This window comes from Hippocampus bargibanti, linkage group LG09, assembly GCF_051943395.1.
Source record: "Hippocampus bargibanti isolate YZ-2025 linkage group LG09, ASM5194339v1, whole genome shotgun sequence".
NCBI classification, from domain to species: domain Eukaryota; kingdom Metazoa; phylum Chordata; class Actinopteri; order Syngnathiformes; family Syngnathidae; genus Hippocampus; species Hippocampus bargibanti.
This window is the reverse complement of record NC_142742.1, coordinates 11,343,925-11,364,966: the sequence shown is the minus strand read 5'-3', so window position 1 is coordinate 11,364,966 and position 21,042 is coordinate 11,343,925. Positions and strand designations below refer to the sequence as shown.

Here is a 21,042-nt window from a genome sequence, read left to right as displayed (position 1 = left end):
TAGATGCAAATTTTGGTGAGCAACATATGCTTTCAGACCTGAGCGCCCTCAAACAACTTAAGTTGTTACCATCATACCAATATCCGGGTCATTTATTTTTCCTAAATAAATAGAGTTCTTGCATGCTTTGACAGAATAGGAACGATTATTCCAGGTTGAAGAGGTTTGACAGCAATGCTGGAAAAGGGTTTAAAGGAAAACGTTCCAAAAGATCTGACGGGGATAGGCTACCGTTCAAAACTCATCGAGGATCATGCAAAACACAATAAACCCCAAACATTTGAACAATTACACTTCCGATGTGTGACCGGCAACGTGCTGAAAAGTGCCCAAAAACAGAACACCCAAGTCTACTGACACAGAGTTGTCTTATTGTTTCATATTGATCACAATGACCATATCATCAACACCCTGAGCCATGATAACTATTTGTGTGTGTGTGTGTGTGTGTGTGTGTGTGTGTGTGTGTGTGTGTGTGTGTGTGTGTGTGTGTGTGTGTGTGTGTGTGTGTGTGTGTGTGTGTGTGTGTGTGTGTGTGTGTGTGTGTGTGTGTGTGTGTGTGTGTGTGTGTGCGTGCGTGCGTGCGTGCGTGCGTGCGTGCGTGCGAGAGAACATACAAAAACTAAAGTGGCACTGGTTAGCCTGTCTGCCCCACAGTGCAAAAGAGCAGGATTCAATTCCAACTCCGGCCTTCCTGTGTGGAATGTATGTGCTCTGTCCGTTTCTGTGCACCCTGCAATTGGCTCGCAACCAGTTCAGAGTGTACCCCGCCTACTGCCCGAACAAGGTTGCAATAGGCTCCAGGACATCGGTTACTCTTATGAGGATAAGTGGATTCGAAAAAGGATGGCTCGATGGCTGCAAGAAACAAGACAAGGGCATGGCAAATCCTAGTGGACCCATCGCACCCTGACCACAACCTTTTCCAGCTACTCCCTTCAGGCAGGCGCTACCGATCCACGCGCATCAAATCCAGCAGACATTTAAACAGTCTTCCCCCTAGCCATCAACCCTCTTAACAGTAACCCAAATATAACTGGAAAGTAGCGCTTTGCAATTTTGCACAACCCTGTGGAACAGCATCCCGCTGTTCCACACTTGTTTTATTACAAATACAACGAGCGACGAATCACTTTAAAATGGTTCACTGATTTTCTGCACTAACTGTACAACTGTGATCAGATTTTATTCTACCACGGATCACTTTAGCTCTGCTTGATAGATTGCATTTTTTTCTGTTGTTCCTGAGAAGTACTGTATGTCTAGAAAAGACACATAACTTTACAGGTGCTGTTTGGGGCGTGAACCAGAGTGTTGACAAGAATACATTTATAGTAAAAACACAAATAAGAAGGAGGTTGGCTGCATGCTAATGGTTGGATCAGAGTGGCACTGTGGGGTGGAGTCACGACACTGGGATGGCAAAATGGACAGCAGGACATCATACTGAACTACAGTTGGAGGAATGGATAGGACCTAACTTACTTGGGTGATAAGGAGTGGCGGTGGGATAGCGAGCCATATGGAAAAGTTGTTAACGTGGGCTGGGAATTGAGTGAGTTAAAATATGCAGATGAAGAGGTGCCAGAGCCGCTGAACTGTGAGGTCGGGGACTTTGGGCTCCAGTCCCAGGAACTATAAGCAGAAGAGGATTATGTCCCCAAGGATAAAAAGGCCATAGTGGATGGATCATACCAAGGCAGGCAGCATGGCGGTGGCAGAATCGGTATGGACACACACGGCAAGGCGTGGCAATAGGAGCCCATACACATCATCAAATGAATAATGTTAGGAAGCAAAGCCTGAGTGGGTGATGGTGTTAGTCGGGTTTCCTTCATGCTTCCGCGTACAAATGCAGTGTGTGTCTCGTCTGCTTTGAAAACTGCCTTCATAACAAAGTCGCAAAACAAACAAACAAGTAGCCGACACCTACACGTTCCAAAGTCAGAATTTCTGGAATGAGCAAACCAAAGTGAAAATCTTAAATCCAAATATCGTATTTTCCGGTGTGTAAGCCGCACCCAAAAGCCTTCATTTTCTTCAAAAGATGAAACTATGCCTTTTACGCCTTATATGTGAAGTAATATTGAGCCACAAAAGCTCTCCCAATTACTGTCAGCAGCCACCGACTCCATTTCCCCCTGTAGAAGATGAGGTGCATAACCCAATGCTATACTATAGCGCCTTATAATGTGGTATGCCTTATATTTGGAAAACGTTTATATATTTTTATATTATAATTTGAAAACGTTTGTCATTTATTGAAGGTGTGCCTTATATGTAGAAAGAGTTTGAAAAAAAAACACCATTCACTGGAGTAGGCCTTATACTATGGTGCGCCTTATATAATGGAAAATACGGTAACCAAAAGTGACGTTGCAGTTCCAATATTACATTCTGTCACTTTTAGAAGGCTATTAAATGTTGCTTATTATTGTAGTTGTAGTTTGTACAACTACACAGCGCTCACATTGTATTTATACTAAGAATTGTTAATTGTTTCTTTGGTTGTTTTAATGAGCTCAAAGGTGGGAAAATTGCGCAATACTGAAAACTACAAGAACAAATGTATTAACAATTATTTAGTCCATAATATCACTCCAGGGGTCAACAACACTCATATCGCTGCATTTCTGTTTCTGTTTTATATTAATCAATCAATTACAAAGGCAATTAAGAATTTGTATAGCGTAAAATAAGAATGTCAAAATTTTCATACAGTACAAATACAAAAAACAGCACATTTCTAGGGATCAGATTATGAAAAAAAAGTAATAACTGTACTATTCTATTAATGCTATTTGGCTTCCTCTTGTAAGTCTTAGCAATGACTGAATTGTTAAAAAGGCAGCATCCTCTTGCATAGAAGCGTCAAGCAAGAATGGCATGTCAACCAGCCACTGTTCCCATCAGAATAGTAATGCCCCATACTCACCGGATGTCATCCATACTGATGCTATTTCTGGAACAATATGCATAAGGAGTTAGCGGCAGGGCCTGTAGCCACATACACACACCACCTTATGACACATATAAACCATCACTTCAAGGACAACCGACGCCTCCGGACATGTTGTGTCTATAATTTGTAAAATCACTTCAAATGACGTCTACTACGTATTTTCCAAAGATACAAAGATTCCACCGCATATAGCTATATTTTAAGTTTTAAGACTCATGCTGAATATTCAGGAAGTCTTGTTTTTGAGTTGGTGATGATACCTACCGTGACGTCACGGTAGGTATCGACACTGACCGAAAAACGACACATAATGCATTTTGGGTACTTTGTTTGGTCTGAAAACTTCGTGTTCATCCGTGTTGATGGCGAAATTAGAAGGAAAACACATAAATACATGTAACGCGATGATGAATCGTGTGTTAGACCAAGACTACTATTTGATACTTTGATTTGATATTTTTAGTCAAATGCAAAACACCAATAAAAATGACTCAAAGTGTCCCAAAACTACTTCAAAATGACCTCGGAAGTGGCGAGTTCTAGAAGGTCCCGCCCCTTATTCGTGACGACACGTCAGAACATCTTGCCTTGCTCTAGAATCAAAACAACGGCTTCAGATTTGGAGAAGATGCTTTCTTGTTACTCATCCAGTTATGAATATGATTCAAAGAGTTCTGAAGAGGAAAGCATAAATGTTTGGAATCGATTAAAGAAGTCCTTCCGTATCATTTTGAGCCGTCTGGACTCCAATGTAGCTTCCAGAAAATGCGATGGCGCCCACACTCTGTTGGAAATGGGCTGATTTGTCTTCTGGGAATTTGTGTCAACTAGTATCAAATAGTAGTCTTGGTGCAACCAACGATTGACCATCGCGTTATTTATGTGTTTTCCAAACAACCAAACAAAGTACCCAAAATGCATTGAGTTGCTTTCTCGGTCAGGGGCGTTCCTGACGTGATGTCACGTCAAGCATAGTCACCAACTTGAAAACAAGACTGCCTGAATATTCAGCGCGAGTCTTAAAACGTAAAATATAGCTATATGCGGTGGAATCTTTGTAAAATAGGCTCAGTAGAAAATCATTTGAAGTGATTTTACAAATTATGGACACAACTTGTTCAGAGGCATCAGTTGTCCTTTAAGTCATTTAGTTGACTTAAATCACAAATTGTTATCTGAATTATTTCGCATTTGCCTAACACACGCGCCCACACACACACACACACACACACACACACACACACACACACACACACACACACACACACACACACACACACACACACAAAACCCTTCACAAAATGACACCTACCTGCTCATTTTAGAATTCCTGGCAGGGGACTCAGCTCCCCTTAGAAGCTGGCGAAAGTACTACAGAAAGGCAAAAAAAAGAACCAGACAGTAAATGCATGCATTATCAAGTACAAGTGTAAAAATACAAGCTATGAGATCCCCAAGGCTTTGCATGTGGGGTTTGTTACTCTTAAATACTGGAATAATACTAGAGACGTGCAGTCGGTTTCAAACAGACTTATGTATTAGTGTATGTATTGTATTATGATATCTGCTGTATTATGCAGCAGATATCATACATCATCATTTTTGAGGCGCTCTAGTCAAGCAGGACGGTGGCATGCTGAGTACAATGGCCCCTACTGCTCTACCTAACAGAGCCCATTGAAACAACTCACAAGGGGTGAAATTGCTCTTGGAAGCTTGATTTATCGACATCTTGGCTTAATCCCAGTGTTGCTGTTGCCTCCTTGGCCACTCACCGTGATGACATTGAGGTTAGTGACTGGGCATCAAATCATTGAGTCAAATTACCCCTAATTCAAGTTCCCCTAATTCCAGAATTTTCTGAGACCAATAAAACACACTTTTTAAAAAACAGTTTGTTAGAAAGTGACTATAGATAGGGGGTCGCTGTGTCATCACCACTTCATGGCAGGTCAACAACTATTAACAGTTTGTAAGTTTTTGTGTAAAGGTCTGTGACTGAATATTAACTCCTTCACTGCAATTCCTAAATTTATTTGGGAATTGAAAATATGACGTGGAGCGCCATTCCTGAATTTGTTTGGGTTTTGTTTTTTCTTGCTGGGGGGGTCCCAATGAAGAACTGGTCAGACCTCTGGCAATGTTTTTTCCCTTTCACGAGGGGGCAGCATTTGCTTTTGTACAGCCGCCCACATTTGCACCTCATATTACTCCAGACCCATATAATTTAGGAATTAACTTTTTTTCTGATGAAAGAAGAGAGTCTCGGGTGATGTTTATGTAGTCCTTAAACTCAATAATCTGCATCTGCATAATTTGCATGTAATTTTCTCCGTGCGTGCATAGAAATAGTATCGATATAACCGGGACTATCGATATATCCGATATCGATATAACGAGACTTTACTGTAGTTCACATGAGGGTGTGAATGATATGATTCATACACTGACACAGTGCAGAAACGGTTGATTTGCAAAGGTGAAAGAAGGTCATTAAACCAAAATAGGGCACTCACCGCCAGAATTCTTAGCACAAGTCAGAAAACAGCAGTAATATATACTCTTTTTGTTTACCTGACACACTCAAAACCATTGGACATCACTCTGAGGGTGTGTTTCCAGATAGGCAGATTGAGCGTGCGGACCTCACATTTGTTTCAGAATGCCACCTATTTTATGACGCAATCAGCAGCTTGTCCTAGAATTTGTTTCCATCAATATTTAGTGACGCACTGGGGTCTGTGACTCTTTTTGAATGAACCGGTTAGCATATTTGATCAACACTCTTAATTCCCAATGGTCAGACTGATGCCGTGCAAACTCAGTATATGTAAAACTGAAATTAGGGAACAGGGATTTGTGGTAAGAAAATGAGATGTGCTGTTCTTGGACCGTGTTTTTGATTTTTTTTTAAAAAGGGGGCGGGGAGTCTTAATATTCTTAAGTTTAGATATTTTTTCTTCTTAATGCATTTATTGACCTCCTGTACTCCAGAGCGACTCCACCTAACAACATTCTGTTCAGCAGTGGTGCAGGCCTGAAATTGATATTTTAATGTTTATTTGTTTGAAAGTTGAAGATCTGGACTTAGTACTGCATTCTGTTGATTATACATTGAAAACATTTCCAAATGTTTTCAATGAAAATGAGTGCTAACCTCATCACTGTGGCAAAACATGGGCGTGAAAACGTTCTCCAGGAGAAAGAGGACATGCTCGTATGCTTCAAACAAACATCTCATTGTCTGAAGTTTCACCACCTCCCCGTACGGGCCTTCAGCAACTGAGAAAATGCAGAACATAATCCAATGAAGTCCTGCAAAATTCTTGAATAGGGTAAAAATGTAAATTGAAGCATGTCACACACTGTTGCGTATCTCCTCCACAATAAAGGGGTCGAAGCGGATCTTGTCCACACTCTCGTCTAAACAGTAGGTGTCGTAGATCTTCTTCACCTCTTCGTGGAGCATTATTTTCTCAGAGTCGGGCAGTTCTGGGCACAGTATCCTGTCGTTGAACTCCTCTGAGACATGAAGAGTTGAAACAGTAACCGATGATGTCCAAGTGTTGACAGAAGCAAAATTGAACAGGGATGGGACACTCACCAACTGCAAGGCAGAACTGGAGTACGTGAACAGCTCCCTCTTGCTTCAAAAAGTTCATGAAGCGAAAGAGGAGGTCTTGCTGCTCTCTGATTTCTTTTAACTCCAGCTTTAGAACCTGGCAAGTGTGGGGGGGAAATGACATTGAATATCTAAAGTGTAATTCAAATTGCTCTCTGTTGTCTTTGTTGCACAAGTGCTTACCGAAGGCTTTCTGCTACGGGGATCAGAGTATTTTTGAAGAAAAGGAACCAGCATTGAAGTTGGCTCTGTGGCTTCTTCAGGCTTGTGGGAAGAGATTTTTAAACATCCAATTAATTATCAACATATTTGTTGTCACTAACTTTATTCCACAAACTGTATGTTAACACACTCCAACAGTCACTTACCGGAGAATTGTCGATGAAGAGAAGAAGCAAATGATTTACCGTGTCCTGAAAAGCAAACCATTAGACGCAAATGTCAGGCGCTACCGATCCATGCGCACCAAATCCAGCAGACATTTAAACAGCTTCTTCCCCCAAGCCATTAACTCTTTGAACAGTAGCCTAAATGGAACTGTATAGTGCCTCTTTGCAATATTTTGATGATGATACTAGTGCAGCGTGTTCGACCGGAAACAAATTCCTTGTGTGTTCTACATACTTGGCAATAAAGATGATTCTGATTCTGATACTGTAAGCACTCTGCTATGCTGATTTTGTGGGCCTGTCAATCCAGTCTTAGGTTCAAGAATCAGTCCGAGTGTACACTCACAGGGTCAGCCAAGAAGTCCATTGATGGAAGAAAGACCGAACCAGCCAGGACTTCTCTTATCAGCAAAGTGAGAGATCTGATGGCATTTAAGGACCACAAAATTAGATAAAAAAAATAAAATGTCTATTTTGAAAGTCAACATTGCTTGATCCTAACTTTTAGGTGGTGATGAAATACAGTTAATACATTTTGCGGCAGCAGACGGGGTACCTGCAGTCTGTCGCCTTCGGCGGCAAGATGTAAGGAAAAAGCATCTCAGTCAACTTCCTGAGGTAGAGAAGCTCATCTCTACGACTGCGGAGGGCTACATGGAGGTCAGGACCATACTCCTCCAGGGCGGCTTGTTGAAGAAACTCTGCGCTCTTCACTGAACAGCAGAGAAAATACATTTGGCTTTTATATGAAGTATTTGGACATGCTGATCGTATCGACTGTACCTCTCTGTCGAGCTTTAGCAATTATTTCAATGTGCTTCATGGAAGCTTTGAGAAGCTTTCGCGTGATGAGGGATGCCACGTCAACCTGGGACATAATCCACCACCACCCAAAAAAAAAAAAAATAATAATTACAATGATGCATGCAGGAGGTATTTGGGATTACATTTTACAGCTCAATGTGTCACCTTCTGGATCCGGCGGACCAATACGGCAGCAAAAAAACGTAAAGTCACCCTCAGCTCATCAACAAACGCCTCATCATCTGTGACATCTCTGAAAAATAAGCATGGTTACAATTATCTCACCTCAATCAATACAGAATAATGTCTAGGCTCGTGAACATCAGGGAGACAACCACAAACTATGTCCTACCTATACCAAGGATACACAAAGTTTTCAAGAACCAGCTCCAGGATCTAGGTGAGGTGAAAAAAAAACGGATCTACAAGATTCTCAGTGAACATTTTCAAACATTTAGTAACCTATACTGTATATATGTTGTAATTATATCTACACTTTTATTTACCTCAGAAAGAGAAGCATCCACCTTAGAAGAAACTTTCAAGTCAAGCCATGGTTGATAATTTTCCAGTAATAAAGTATGTCTAATACAAACAAAAATAACATGACAGACAAGAGGGGTACTCAGGTTATAGCAAAATTGACAGATGAAATGTCAAGGTTTCTCATGTCACGCAACATGTTTCACTTGGTTTAATTTGATTGTTTCATGTTAAATAAATAGAATTGAGCAAACATAATACTCGAATGACTTAATTATACAAAACAGAATAATGCACATTCAGTTTAGCTCGACATTGTAGGACAGAACATTGACCAAAAAAGAAAACGACAAACCAATCGCGACACATCAAACAAACCAACTGTCCGTCTCCACTAGAGGGCGGTACAATATAAATATTTGCGTGACGAAGATGTTTGACAAACAATCGTGAATTTTACATTTTAGCAAGAGAATAATTATTGATAAAACTCATTACCACTTTTATAAAAGTGACAGGGCAACATATTAGCGCGTCTCAAATGCAATATGAGCAGATAACTCACCTGTGTCTTTTGCACCGGATCTTGCCACAAACAGCACAACTATGGCCTAGTGGAAACAACTCCTGCTGGTAGGACTGCAAGTGAATCAACATGCACACAAAGAAAAATTAATTCGTGTATGAATGTAGCTGCCTTCAAAATGAATGAGGTTAAACATGGAATACTAGCGGAATTTCGTATTTACCCAGAATCATGAAACACTGGATATGATGTTATTCTGTCCGTTTGTGCCAATGGATGGTTCTCACATGAGATTTAGCCTTGATGTTGAGAGTGGTGTGGGAGCTGTGCCTCAGGGATGGGAAGGTTGTGAATTTGGGACAGCGTTCCAAAGAATCATTGGGTGTTCCGGCCTTTCATCACGAGACACCCTCATCGATGGTGGCCAGCGACTGGTTGATCACGCTTGCGCTTGTGTCCCACGCCCAATCAGATGTTGAGAAGATGGTGCATGGGGGGCCGGGGGGTGACTTAGGTTGCTGATCCAACAAGGGTCCTTCCTCTTGATCCAGATCCCCTGGCTGCTTCTTTGAGCCGCTTCGGAGAGTGATCTAACTGTGTGCCGCGGAGCCTGTCCATGGATATCCAGGTCTTTTAGCAGTCTGATGGTGTAGGAAGCCACAAACCCTACACTGTAAAACCCAACAAGTTGAAAGTACTCAAAAATTTTGTGGCAACTGATTACGTCAAAATTTTTGAGTACAGTTTACTCAGAATTTTTGAGTAGTTTACTCAAAATTTGAAGTTGAATGCATATCTGTTTCATGTCATCACAAAGAGGGTACAGCAAGTCCTGAAGAATGAATGTCTCTCTGTGTCTTTGTTTTGTCATATTCTCTCTATGCTGTCATATTATTTGTTATTTAGTTTTTTTTTTTTTTGTTCTTTTGACTTCAAGACGGCGCCGCGAGAGTGGCTGCCTTTCCAGCAGCTCATGTATTTCGTTTTTCTACTTTCATTCCTTTCATCACTTTGCTGCTGTGAAATGTAAATTTCTCCACTGTGAGACTAATAAAGGCATATCCAATCCAATCCAATATCTGCATCCAACTTCAATGGGATATACCATGGCTTTCCATCCTCACTGTTGCGCATCCACTGCTAGTTCTGTGTAGTGCAGCTTCTTGCGCTCATAGGCCTCTTCAGCTGAGTTTTCCCACAGGACTGTGAGCTCTGTTATGTAGACAGCTTTGAGTGAAGGGGACCAGAGCACCAAGTCTGGCCTTAGGGTGGTGGCTGCAATCTCCGCTGGGAAAACCAATTACTGGCCAATGTCAACCGCATCTTCCAATCCCGGGCCCTGGATAGCTGTCCAACTTATGTTTGGCAGGAGGATGGTTGGGCTTTCCCTCTCCCTCTCGGATGAAAGTCAATGGTGCTGTGCTGCAAGTGGCGGCTCTCATGGGCAAGGAGTGGAAGGTATTTCTCTTGCTCTCAAGGACAACTTCCAAACTCTTCAGGACCTGGTTGTGCCTCCAGGTGTAGCGGCCTTGTGTGAGGCTGGTCTTACAACGGGTCAGGATGTGTTTGACAGAGGTCACAGGTTGGGTCTTCGCCATACCATTGGTGGAGGTTTTTTTGGAGATGGCAGTACATCATTGATAGCTCTGATGAAGATGATGTTGCTTGCGTCCATTTCTCAGAGATCGCTCCAGCTGAGATTTTGCTTCTTCAGGCCTTCCCACCTCGTCCATTGCCCCTGCTTGGCAAGAGAGACAGCCTTCGCAGTTCTTTCAGCTTCCTCTTGGCGGCGCAGCTCTTCCATCATCATTTTCCTTCTTTCTGATGTTGAGGCCTTACACCAAGATGGTTTGTTTGTAAGGCCAAAGCCCTCTCTTCCTAGTTGGACGTGTCTTTTTGTCCCTGTGCCTTAGGGCTGCTGTGGCCTGCTGCACTGCGATGGATGGCGTCCATTTCCACGTCCACTTGATCTTTGTCTCTTAGGCTTGCATTGTACCACCTGCCAAGGCTTTTGACCGGTTCCTCAGACACCGTTGGTCTTGGGTCGTCACCAATGCAGAACTTCACTGTTTTTTACGAACCCCTTGGCTTATGAACTTTTCGGTCTACGAACGTAACATTTATGAAAATTTTACCTTAGCATACAAACTTTTTTCGTACACGGAGCTGCCTCAGTGAGAGTATGTGTCGTTCGCGACGGCCCCGTTCTTCTAACAACGTTCTTCTAACAACGAAATGGCAGCCGACTGTTTTGTCCTCTTTTCCCCGCCCCCAGGTAAAGTCATGTGATTGGTCACGAACGCAGCAGTGAGGGGGCATGGTTTAAACATTAAAGAGACAGGCAGACAACAGTGAGTTTTAACTTTGATAGTTCAAAGGCAGAGTGTAGACTGCAAGGTTAAAATACCCCAGCAATCAGGCTCCACAAACAACCAGCACAAGCCATCTGTACACTTGATGCAAAAAGCTATCAACCCAGCTAAACAGAACACAATTGATGAGGAACTAGATACAATTATCACAGAGAAAGCACCTACAAGGGATTATTGGTGAAAGAAGGCGGTTACGTTCCTCATCAAGTGGTTTATGCTGAGGAAACCGGCCACTCCATTCCATCAAGCCATCAACGACCATCACAAAGGTAAATAAAACGACTTTATTATAGAGTAGAGTTTATTTCTTTAATTATAATACCGTCGCACATTCATTATACATAAAATAAGGTACAGTAAAGTCTCGTTATATCGATATCGGATATATCGATAGTCCCGGTTATATCGATACTATTTCTATGCACGCACTGAGAAAATTACATGCAAACAGGGTCGGATATATCGATAGTCCCGGTTATATCAATATTTTTTCGGACTCCCTTGAATATCGACATAACGAGACTTTACTGTATTTTGAGTAGTTTTAAGGCTTAGAAAATTAGAATGTGGAAAATTATGTTTTATGGGGACCTGGGAACAGATTATTCTCATTTTAATGGCTTCCTATGGGAATTTAATTTTTGGGATGCACACTTTTGGCCTTACACATTCTGTCTGGGAACCAATTAAGTTCGTAAGCCAAGGTATCACTGTACCTTAATCTTTGGCTTGATGTTGACCAGGATGTTTGGCAGCAGAGATTCTGGCCCCAAGTTGCAGTAGAATGTAACCACACCAGCAAGAAAGGACCAGACCACCATGATAATATGAATGTACCTGTTTTAAAACGGGAATGCAAATTGAAGTCGTCCACAGGGAAACGGATAGAATTTTTGGAGCGACGCAAACCCGCTCCGGTTACCTGTTTAACAGCACAGTGGACAGTAGCAGGACCAGTAGTAGGAAACAGAAGACGGGATACTGTCGGCACAAATCTCGTAGAAGGTCCAACTTCATTTTTCGCCGTATGCGTTGCAAACAAACCCTGGTGCATCCCATCATTGCTTCGTCACGCATACAAACGAGCTGCAATTCGCTGTTGTTAAACTACTTGACTTACAGATGTTACATCGTCTCCCAAAGGACAGGGATACACATTAAACCATCCCTTTTGTTTACCGTCCGATCGAGGAGTGTTGAGTTTCGAGTGACCACCATTCTGTGCTGTCACTTGAGACCGTTAAAGGGGGCGTCAGGAAGGGTGTGCGTCTGCTTGCGCGTCGGGGTGATGTCACATCCGCTACGGCCTCGAAGGCGTTCGATGTATAGCACAACCTAAACCCAGGGTTTATGTGAAAACAAACTACAGTACTTCACAAGTGGTCTTCTGCCGGCCTCTCTGCGGTCGTTGAACCGTCGCCATTTTTCTTTTATGTATTTAAGGAAATGGAAGGCAAGGAATGTTGTTGACCTCGGTCAAGCCTACGTGGCCATTTTATGAAATAAGTTGATTTGACGGAGCAAGGCATTATTGCTAACGACTTTTTAGAAGCGCCGTTTGCCACGCAAGGTGTTCACGGTTTCCCCAAACCGTCTAATTCAAAACACTTCTGCGTCAGCATCGGTTGGCTACTACGCTTAACACCAGAGATGCTAATTCAGAATTCCAAAATAGGCCGTCGCTATGACTCTTCACATCTGCCAATGTTTTAAAGATGGTATTTCAGTGAAATACTTGGTTTATTTGGCTTTCAATAATCTCTAATGTTGTTCACGTAATTTGCTTAGTTATTCCAGGTGCATTACAAATACAGTCTGGCGGATAATTTAATCAAATGATTATAAGACACAGATAGAAATCAAAAACTTTATTACAAAAATAAGTTACACTCACCTCCATTTTACAGTATAAAACAATTTATTTGCAGGAATGCAAAAATGTTGTTGGCCACCAACAATAGTTTAAAACTGCTAGCATTTTTTTTCTGAAAAGGTGGTTATGATTTCAATGAGGGAGTTAACTGTAGCCTGTAGAAAACTGGAATTCATCAGCAGTTTTCTTGGAGCTATTACCTGGAAATAGAATGTAATCTCTGCAGCATCCCTCCGACCAAGATGTTACTTTGATCCCACATCAAAACCATATCAGGAGTCGTGTTCTGTCTGGGCAATATCACCACGTGGATTTCGAGCATTGTGTTAGTCAGTGGTTTAGGATATGGACAAAGGATCCGTCCGGTGTTCAACTGTTTGAAGATGTTTCAATATAAAAACAAAACCACCGGTTGACAGTGGCACAAAAGGGACACTGCAGGGCTTTTATTTTTGTTAGCGATTAATATCAAAGGCAATCTGATGCCTGTGACATTGAAGCCTTTACAAAAGTAACATTTTATCCCAAAAAAACTATACAAACAGTAACTACATACTCTGAAGAAGCAAGGCAGCTAATTCAGTTTAAAATAGGATAAAATCAGAGCTTGTTCTGACTCATCTCATGAGATTGTTTTGCATGCCCAGTTTGACTGTTTGCAGTGTCAGAGCTGCAGCAAAAATGACTATTTTACATTAAGTACATTGTTTGTGTGCTACAGCTCTTGTGCATATTTTTTTAATGAGAACAAGCCCTGTTTTCATCAATATAGTTTCCCTATTTACAGTACAGGCCGGGTCGTTTAGTCCTCTGTACTGAGGTAGTCAACCAACCCTTTAAAGACAAGTTCTGAACAGAACCACTTTCCTGGAATGCCTGACTTATCCATGCCAGGTGGGAACACCCTAAATAAAAAAACTGCAAATGTTCTCTTTCAAACATCCACATCAAAACGATTAACATGGATATTCCAACATTTAAAATTGCGATTAGCACAAAAATATACAATAGCGTCAAGCTCCTTCGAGCCACTTCAAACCTAAGAAACTTAAAAGTGCAAATTCATCAATAATTATTTTAAAATGGCATGTTCAGGGAATAGGGAAGAGGGGGGATTGTTAGGGCAATAATATGAACCCTGTATCAGGGCAAGCTATTAGGGCTCAGGGGTGAAAGAGGCTTAAGCGAATACCACAATCATGCGGTTGTCTTTTTCAAGGTGGCAGTTTCTTTTCAAAACAAAACTTTGGGAAGGGAGATTCTTCTTATGTAAGGCTGGAATATCATTGGACCTTTTTTGTCACTTTTTTGTTTCAACATCCTTTGCAGCTCATGGTGTAACCCCACACATCAAGTCAGTATCCGCTGTGAGTGACAGGTCAGGACCGGCCTCGGCCCCGCTTCCCTGCTGGACCAATCAGAGTTGAAGACAGTCAGTTTATTGAATCCTTTAACTTTTAAAGTACAGTAAAGTCTCGTTATATCGATATTCTCGGGAGTCTGAAAAATATCGATATAACCGGACTATCGATATATCCGATCCTGCGGCATGTACATTTTCTCCTTGCGTTCATAGAAATAGTATCGTAATAAGCAGTACTATCGATATAACCGATATCGATATAACGAGACTTTACTGTACTTACATTTTTGCAATCTGACAGATTTTGTTCTCGTTTTGAATTAAAAGTGTTTTTGTTGTGTTAAGGTAAGGAAGGTCATTTACTCTCACGTCATGGACAAAAAACTAGTTTTGTATTTTATGATGTGACAGATATTATGATCACACAAAATTACCTCTGCTTGTTCCAGGGCCGCCCCGCTGCGAAAAGGCCAGTCTCCCTCGTGGCGTGATGCCGCCACGAGCCCTCGTCTGACCAACACCGCCACGCACACTGCCCCTTGCTCCTCTGCCTCTCCCAGAGCCCTGGAAATCGTCGTAGCTGTAGAAGGGGTCGTCATAGCCGCCCCGGTAGTTGTGGTAGTCGTATCCATAATAATCGTAATAATCTTCAAAGCTGTAGTATTCAGGAGGGTAAGAGTAACCTCCACGTCCACCTCTACCACGGCCTCTCGTGGGTGGCGGCATGTGTGGAGGCGCATAGTAATAGTACTCATCATACCTGCAAATGGAAAAAAAGTCATTTAAATTGCATTTAAAATGTAATTCAAGACTAAGGTCTACTTTTAGTCCTCTTACATTTGTGTCTTGGCTGCCTGTCTCTGCGCTTTGCGCTCTTTCCTCTTCTGGTCAGGAGGCTTGGCAAAAACTATCTCAATATGCTCTCCTTCCAGATCTTTTCCATTGAGATCAGCAAGCGCCTGTGAAACAATTAATTAAAATCCCTTCCCATACTGGACATGTGACAAGCTATCCACTCTTATTTCAGTACCTTGACAGCACCATCTCTTTCCTCAAAGTGAACAAATGCGTAGTCTTTCAATTTCTTCACACGCTCCAGTTTACCAAACTGACTAAATGCCTTTTCAAGAATTTCTTCAGTTACAGAGCTTGCCAAGTTCCTTACAAACAACACTTTCACCTGTGAATAGAAGCACATTTCATAAGAGCTGTGCTACCGTGGACCAGAAAGGGAAATTTGCACCTCAGGCTCTTTACCTTGGCCATGACCTCTGGGTCTGGGTCTTCGATGGGATCTGCCCACTCGACAGTAACCACATTATTCCAGACTTTCACCTTGCCGCTCATCAGACGTCGGCGAGCCTGAGCTGCCGTCTTGTGGTCTTCATACTCCAGGAAACAAAAGCCACGGTTCTTCTTCTTGTCATCAGGTTGGTGATACAATATCACATCATTTAACCCCTCTGTAGATCACAAAAAGTAGGAAATGGAAAGTGTGATTTTTTTATCTACAGTAATAATTACCCTTGGTCATTAATTACAAATACTGAGGAGAGGGAAGTGATGGACCATGACTTTCACATGACTACAAACAACAATATGTAAAACAATTATTACAAAATAAACCTAGAAATTGTAAACACTCACCTGTCACTTTTGCAAATTCTTCAACAATTTGCTCTTTTGTTTTACTCTTGGGGATTGAGCCAACAAACAGTCGATTGTTAGCCACAGAGATGCACACGCCGATTAATTTGCCAGGTCGGATTTCATTGTTGTTGCACTGCAGCGCAAGAAGAATAACAACATTTATTCGTCTCACAATGTAGAAATTTCTATTTACAGCGGCAAAGTTATGAAAGGAATAAAGTAGAACAACAAGTATTGGAGCTACTGTAGAGGCTGCAGCACCATCTTAAAGTCATAACAAAAACAAAATACAACACAAGTCATTCAATGTCAACCACTTTTCTGCAGGCTTTGATGTTTGAAGCAGTTATAAACAAAGACGAGAAGATCAAAGTGTCTTTCATCCAGTGAAGGAGATCAGAGATAAAGAGCGGGCATTGCTGTCAATTCAAAGGTTACTTGTAATATTATATCAGTGATACATTTCTGCAATGTGTGGGACGCCATAAAATTCTCAGTATTTTACTTTCGACTATCAAAACAGATTACCAGTACTTATCAGTTGGCACCATGACATCATACCAGCCTTTTCACTCATCCTTGAAGTTGCAGAAGGCACGTACCAGTTTGACAGCCTGCTGTGCCGCCTCTTTGGTGCAGAAAGTGACAAAGGCGTAGCCTCTGTTCTGGCCGCTGAGCGGATCCATCATCAGGCGCAGGTCCCAGATAGGGCCAGCTTTCTCAAACAAGGGAACCAGCTCATCCTCAAAGAGGTCTCTGGGGATTTTGCCAACAAATATCTGGCAAGAGGGAGAAATTTGCATGCAAATGGCTGTGTTTTAAAACAAGCCCGAGCTATGAGATACAAATCTTGACTTTAGGTATTCAATCAACTCTTAGCGAAAAGCCATCACACTCTAAGTGGGATTTCTACAGTGAGACGAAAACTGTCTTCACAGCCAAACCATCCCCCATCTTTGAGAATTACAATAAAAATAACTTGTTTACCTCTGTCCCAACAGTCGGCTGTACCCCTGAGTGAGCTGACTCAGGAGGCGGACCGCCATACTTTCTCTGGCCTGTAGTGACATCGAGTGTGTAGCCAGTCCTCTCGAGCAATGCCTGACAACAGTTAGTGATGTTGTAGAATAAATCGAGTCTTCGGAAGATTATAATCTTGGCTGCATTAAAGACCTTAGTTGAGTAAGGTCGATTTTTTATTCTGAAGGATTTATACTCTCATGCACTTTTTAAATTAGTTCTCACTTTGATTTTGGCTTCATCTGGTCCTTTGTTAGTGTCTGACACTTTGGTCCCTTGTTTCTCTCTTTGCCTGTATGTCTTCATCACGCCACAAAGAAAGGCACTTTTGTTCTGAAAGGAAGAGGGAACATGTGGGGGAAAAAGATGGAATTGACATTCAGTAGATGGGGTTTTATTGGCAACTACAACAGTATTTTGTCAAAAACACGAATTAGCATCATCTTGGTATGTATGCAGAAGTTGTGGGAATTGACCAAAAATTCACATAGAGGAAAATGAAACAATTGAGGGGCCACCGGGGCATTCCTTTTCAATATTTTAACACAATAGTAAAATCTCAAAATAGTCAACACTTGTTTCCATGAGTCTCGCATTGAATAAATTAAGGTTGGAACATAAAACCGTGTGTTTAGGGATGTTTGGTGCAACTTTCCCCGGAAGCGAGGGTCATTTACCCCGCCCCCACTCCACACAATAAACTTGTCATGGCTGACTCACAGCCTCAGCTGATAGCAACCAAGTGTCATTCAAAAGGCAATTAACACTTCCATATGGCAAGAGCACTCTAATGAATGATACTTATAATAATTCCTAGGTTGAAGACATACATAAATATTGTGGTTCCTGCGACCTTACCTGAACATGTGAGAGGTCGCTGTCCTTGAATTGCAAAAGGACTTGTAAAGCACCTTCGTCGTTAAATTCTTTCAGAGCCTCAATTGCTCGATCATCCAAGTCACTGTGTGACACCAATCCTGCAGTAGTAGTTGGGGTAAACACATGCAGAGGCAAAGGGTTGAGTACCTAATTTCCAATATAGTCTAAGACACGGAAAGGTAGTACACATAAAAGTAATTTTGTGCCTATAATAGTCACACCGGTACATACATATGGTTTGTGGCTGACCAAACGGGACCCTAAAAAAGTTTCTCAGAGGTCCTGCAGTTAAACATATCGTTGCGATTATAACTAATTGCTTGCTGTTTCAAATGCTTCAACCAGAAACAAATTCCTTGTGTGTTCTACATACTTGGCAATAAAGATGATTCTGATTCAATGTGAACAAAATTGTGGTAAATTGCGTGGGAGATTGGATCAACTAGAAGATACCCAAAGTGAGGGGGAAAGGCTGTTGACCTCACACCTGTAGTGAAGCAACCATATAGGGAATGCAAATGCTGCCACTCTTTACACTTTCACTGTTGTGATGTGTAATGTAACGTTATGTAGCACTGCAGTACCCATTTTGGTAGGAACCACAAAAAGTTGCTTCGGGATCCCAATTCCCCCACTCAAAATGGCAATAAAGTGACAGTACATGCAAGATATTTACCGACAAAAAGAGTTGCATATTATCATATGCAAATGTGTTAACAGTGCCTTACCTGCTATGTAAATTTCATCTAGTTTTTCAGCAACTTTCTGTGGTAAACCAGCTTCTAATAAAGTCTGGAAGTGCTCAGAATGGGTAACTGCAGCAGAGGTGTCCATTGGTTCTTCTGGACCATTTCCATTAATATGTTCTGTGGCCATGTCCCCAGAAATCTGTGTAAATGCAATGAGCCAAATTAATCCTGATGCAATGGCATGGTTTGGGATGCGTTTTTAGGATAGTGTTTCAAACTTGACAGGCAGGTCATATTCATAATTTTCTTTTCTCTGTGAAATACATGTTGTCCATAGCAAAGGGCAAGAGTTCTAAATTTACTATTGCTATGATGTCTGCAGACATCTATACACTGAGTTATCACTGTCCAAATATATACCGTATCACGTAACCCGCATGGTATTGGACACAAGTCTTGCACACCCATTTACTTCTCTATAGTTATCGATAACATGACATCTTGTAAAACATTACTCGATGTCAGCGTCACAAAGCTCTGCCAAGTCCACTTGTCAAGACTAAGTTGGTGTGTTTCTAGTGCAGAAACCTCCCCTGCTCCGAGCTCCAAATTACATGTTAGCTTACCTTCTGTGCCCCGACTTCAGCACAGACCAGATAGCCGATACACGTGTTCCATCAAAGCGCTCCAGTTTCCGCAGTGCCAACTTATATTTAAAGAATGCGACTTTCATTATTAGACTTTGTGCCACCTTTTGAATAGCACTTCATTGGTGCTATATTTAAACATCTTTGGGGGCTTTACCTTTTTCTGACCGTCTAGGCTTACGTAGGCCAAAAGCCCAGCTCACATTGCAGCAATCTGGAACGTACCTTTTTCTAAGTGGTAGGTACACTTTAGTAGATTAAAATAACACAAACTTCGTGCTTTTATTGCCTGCCAATATTACACTGGAGCACATAACATTTGCCTTGAAAATATTTTAATTCTGTCATGTCGGTAAGCACGTGCTTTCAAAGAAAACGTCCATCCGTCTAGGGCGACGATTTTGAGAATATGAATTCCAAAGAGCAATTAATATTCGTAACGTGCACCACATAATCACAAATTGGTTATTTCGAGGCGGACTGAAGTTAAGCGTGTGCATCGTGCACGCTGGTCAAGCTAGTGGGCTAGTTTGCAGGGCGCTAAAGCTAATCCAGCTAGCCGTTGTTTATTGAACAATAACAGCGAGTTTGATTGATGCCTTGCATGTTGTAGCTGTATTTCATACTTTAAATGGCAATCTGTCTTGTACACTCGACGATCTACAAATATCGCCGATAGCATTGATAATAGCAATAGCCAGTTATCTTCAGTTATCCCGTGATGACAATGAGCGTGTCAACTCCATGATCTGTCAAAATAGGCTAGCTTTCGCTAGCATGCTAATTCGATGGGAATTTCAGTGAGGCCATTGTTAGAACGGCAATGCTCGGCACTGATCTGACTAGTTCGGAAAATACCGAAGTAGAGTTAAACCGGATCATAAGAAGCATTGTGGGCTAAGGATAGTGCTTGCTAGGTGCGTAGTCTGCCAACGTGCTGCTACATAGGAAGAGTCCATTTTCAAAAAGCCGGTCCGGAGAACTCGATTACAGCCACCACCAGTTTCCACATTGTTTGAAACAGCAGGGCACGAGTTGGACTTTTCACACACAAACCCAGCAACGATAACCCGACCAAAGAGTAGGAATCGCCCTACCTGCCGCTGGATCACCACCGTGTAGGCTGTTGGTTAATTTGGAAGATAAAGGTTATGTTTGAAAGACGGAAAAAGTGGAAAACTCCCGGCACGGGTCCGGCCTCAGTCATTCACTCTTGATGATGTAAAATGGCTGCCACGTTCACGCCTCGAGTTTTGTCTCGTCGATGGGGTTTCTTGGCGAGTTGTGCACGGGCTCTGCCTTGTAAGCGTGTGTACAGTATAGATTGCCAAACCTGGGAGGGAGGGTTTCGGACTACAGAGTACACATGAAGGCTTTCATCTATGGCAAACATCAAGGAGACCGTTGTACTACGAATGTCGAATGTGCTTATTCTTTTATCTTATACCGGGCCCCTACTTGCGCAACCATGCAACTATCGGTGGATATCTACGAATTACAACATTAAAGACACTCAACTGAGTTGATGATAGTTAACGGCTTGCTGGCAATCTTGGTTAATAGGGGACATATAACCAAACACTCTATTTGAAGTATCGCCGAAAAAAATTCATTTTGTATGATCTGTATAATTTAACATAGCGGAGTTGCCCATTGTAGGTTGCCCATTCTCCCACACCGTGTCACTCTCTTCATCGCTTTCACGCAAATCAACATGGACAAAAGGACAAGGGTGCGTGCCAAGGAAAGCAATTGAATTATTT

General features: G+C 41.9%; 2 protein-coding genes across 10 annotated transcripts in view; both read right to left on the bottom strand.

Moving 5' to 3' along the window:
• The window catches only part of snx14 (sorting nexin 14), a 28,827-nt gene extending 16,174 nt beyond the window's left edge, over positions 1–12,653 (bottom strand). The window contains exons 1-18 of one of the 7 annotated variants that reach the window (XM_089004463.1): positions 12,279–12,596; positions 12,081–12,203; positions 11,875–11,995; positions 8,826–8,899; positions 8,284–8,362; positions 8,130–8,173; positions 7,943–8,030; positions 7,757–7,841; positions 7,530–7,686; positions 7,320–7,395; positions 6,953–6,997; positions 6,768–6,848; positions 6,567–6,681; positions 6,329–6,484; positions 6,120–6,244; positions 4,275–4,333; positions 2,936–2,962; positions 1,486–1,635 (exon numbers count right to left, since the gene is read on the bottom strand). In XM_089004463.1, the coding sequence (XP_088860589.1) occupies positions 1,486–1,635; positions 2,936–2,962; positions 4,275–4,333; positions 6,120–6,244; positions 6,329–6,484; positions 6,567–6,681; positions 6,768–6,848; positions 6,953–6,997; positions 7,320–7,395; positions 7,530–7,686; positions 7,757–7,841; positions 7,943–8,030; positions 8,130–8,173; positions 8,284–8,362; positions 8,826–8,899; positions 11,875–11,995; positions 12,081–12,175 (1,577 nt within the window). In that variant the 5' untranslated portion in view covers positions 12,176–12,203; positions 12,279–12,596. Of the gene's footprint in view, positions 1–1,485; positions 1,636–2,935; positions 2,963–4,274; positions 4,334–6,119; positions 6,245–6,328; positions 6,485–6,566; positions 6,682–6,767; positions 6,849–6,952; positions 6,998–7,319; positions 7,396–7,529; positions 7,687–7,756; positions 7,842–7,942; positions 8,031–8,129; positions 8,174–8,283; positions 8,363–8,825; positions 8,900–11,874; positions 11,996–12,080 lie in introns of all 7 variants that reach the window. The other 6 variants (XM_089004462.1, XM_089004461.1, XM_089004465.1 and 3 more) reach the window with 6 other exon arrangements.
• Positions 12,654–13,011: 358 nt separating this feature from the next.
• LOC148893662 (heterogeneous nuclear ribonucleoprotein Q) lies at positions 13,012–20,535 on the bottom strand. 3 transcript variants are annotated; one of them, XM_089004469.1, is made up of 12 exons: positions 20,377–20,535; positions 18,672–18,831; positions 17,923–18,041; positions 17,290–17,397; positions 17,032–17,145; positions 16,647–16,823; positions 16,042–16,177; positions 15,652–15,857; positions 15,425–15,574; positions 15,232–15,353; positions 14,829–15,154; positions 13,012–14,439 (listed from the first exon to the last, which is right to left on the bottom strand). In XM_089004469.1, the coding sequence occupies exons 2-12, from the start codon at positions 18,817–18,819 to the stop codon at positions 14,411–14,413; spliced, it is 1,635 nt and encodes a 544-aa protein (XP_088860595.1). In that variant the 5' UTR covers positions 18,820–18,831; positions 20,377–20,535; the 3' UTR covers positions 13,012–14,410. The 3 variants fall into 3 exon arrangements, with proteins under 3 accessions (XP_088860595.1, XP_088860597.1, XP_088860598.1); XM_089004471.1 differs by having other exon boundaries at positions 13,012–14,436; XM_089004472.1 differs by lacking the exon at positions 18,672–18,831 and having other exon boundaries at positions 20,377–20,526.
• Positions 20,536–21,042: the final 507 nt, after the last annotated feature.

Coding starts and splice junctions, on each gene's coding strand:
- LOC148893662 (XM_089004469.1), bottom strand. CDS start 18,819: ATGGCCACAGAACATATTAATGGAAATGGTCCAGAAGAACCAATGGAC. Junction 17,146..17,289: donor CAGATGAAGCCAAAATCAAA/GTGAGAACTAAT, acceptor AACTGTTGTCAG/GCATTGCTCGAGAGGACTGG. Junction 15,155..15,231: donor CAGGCAGCCAAGACACAAAT/GTAAGAGGACTA, acceptor TTCCATTTGCAG/GTATGATGAGTACTATTACT.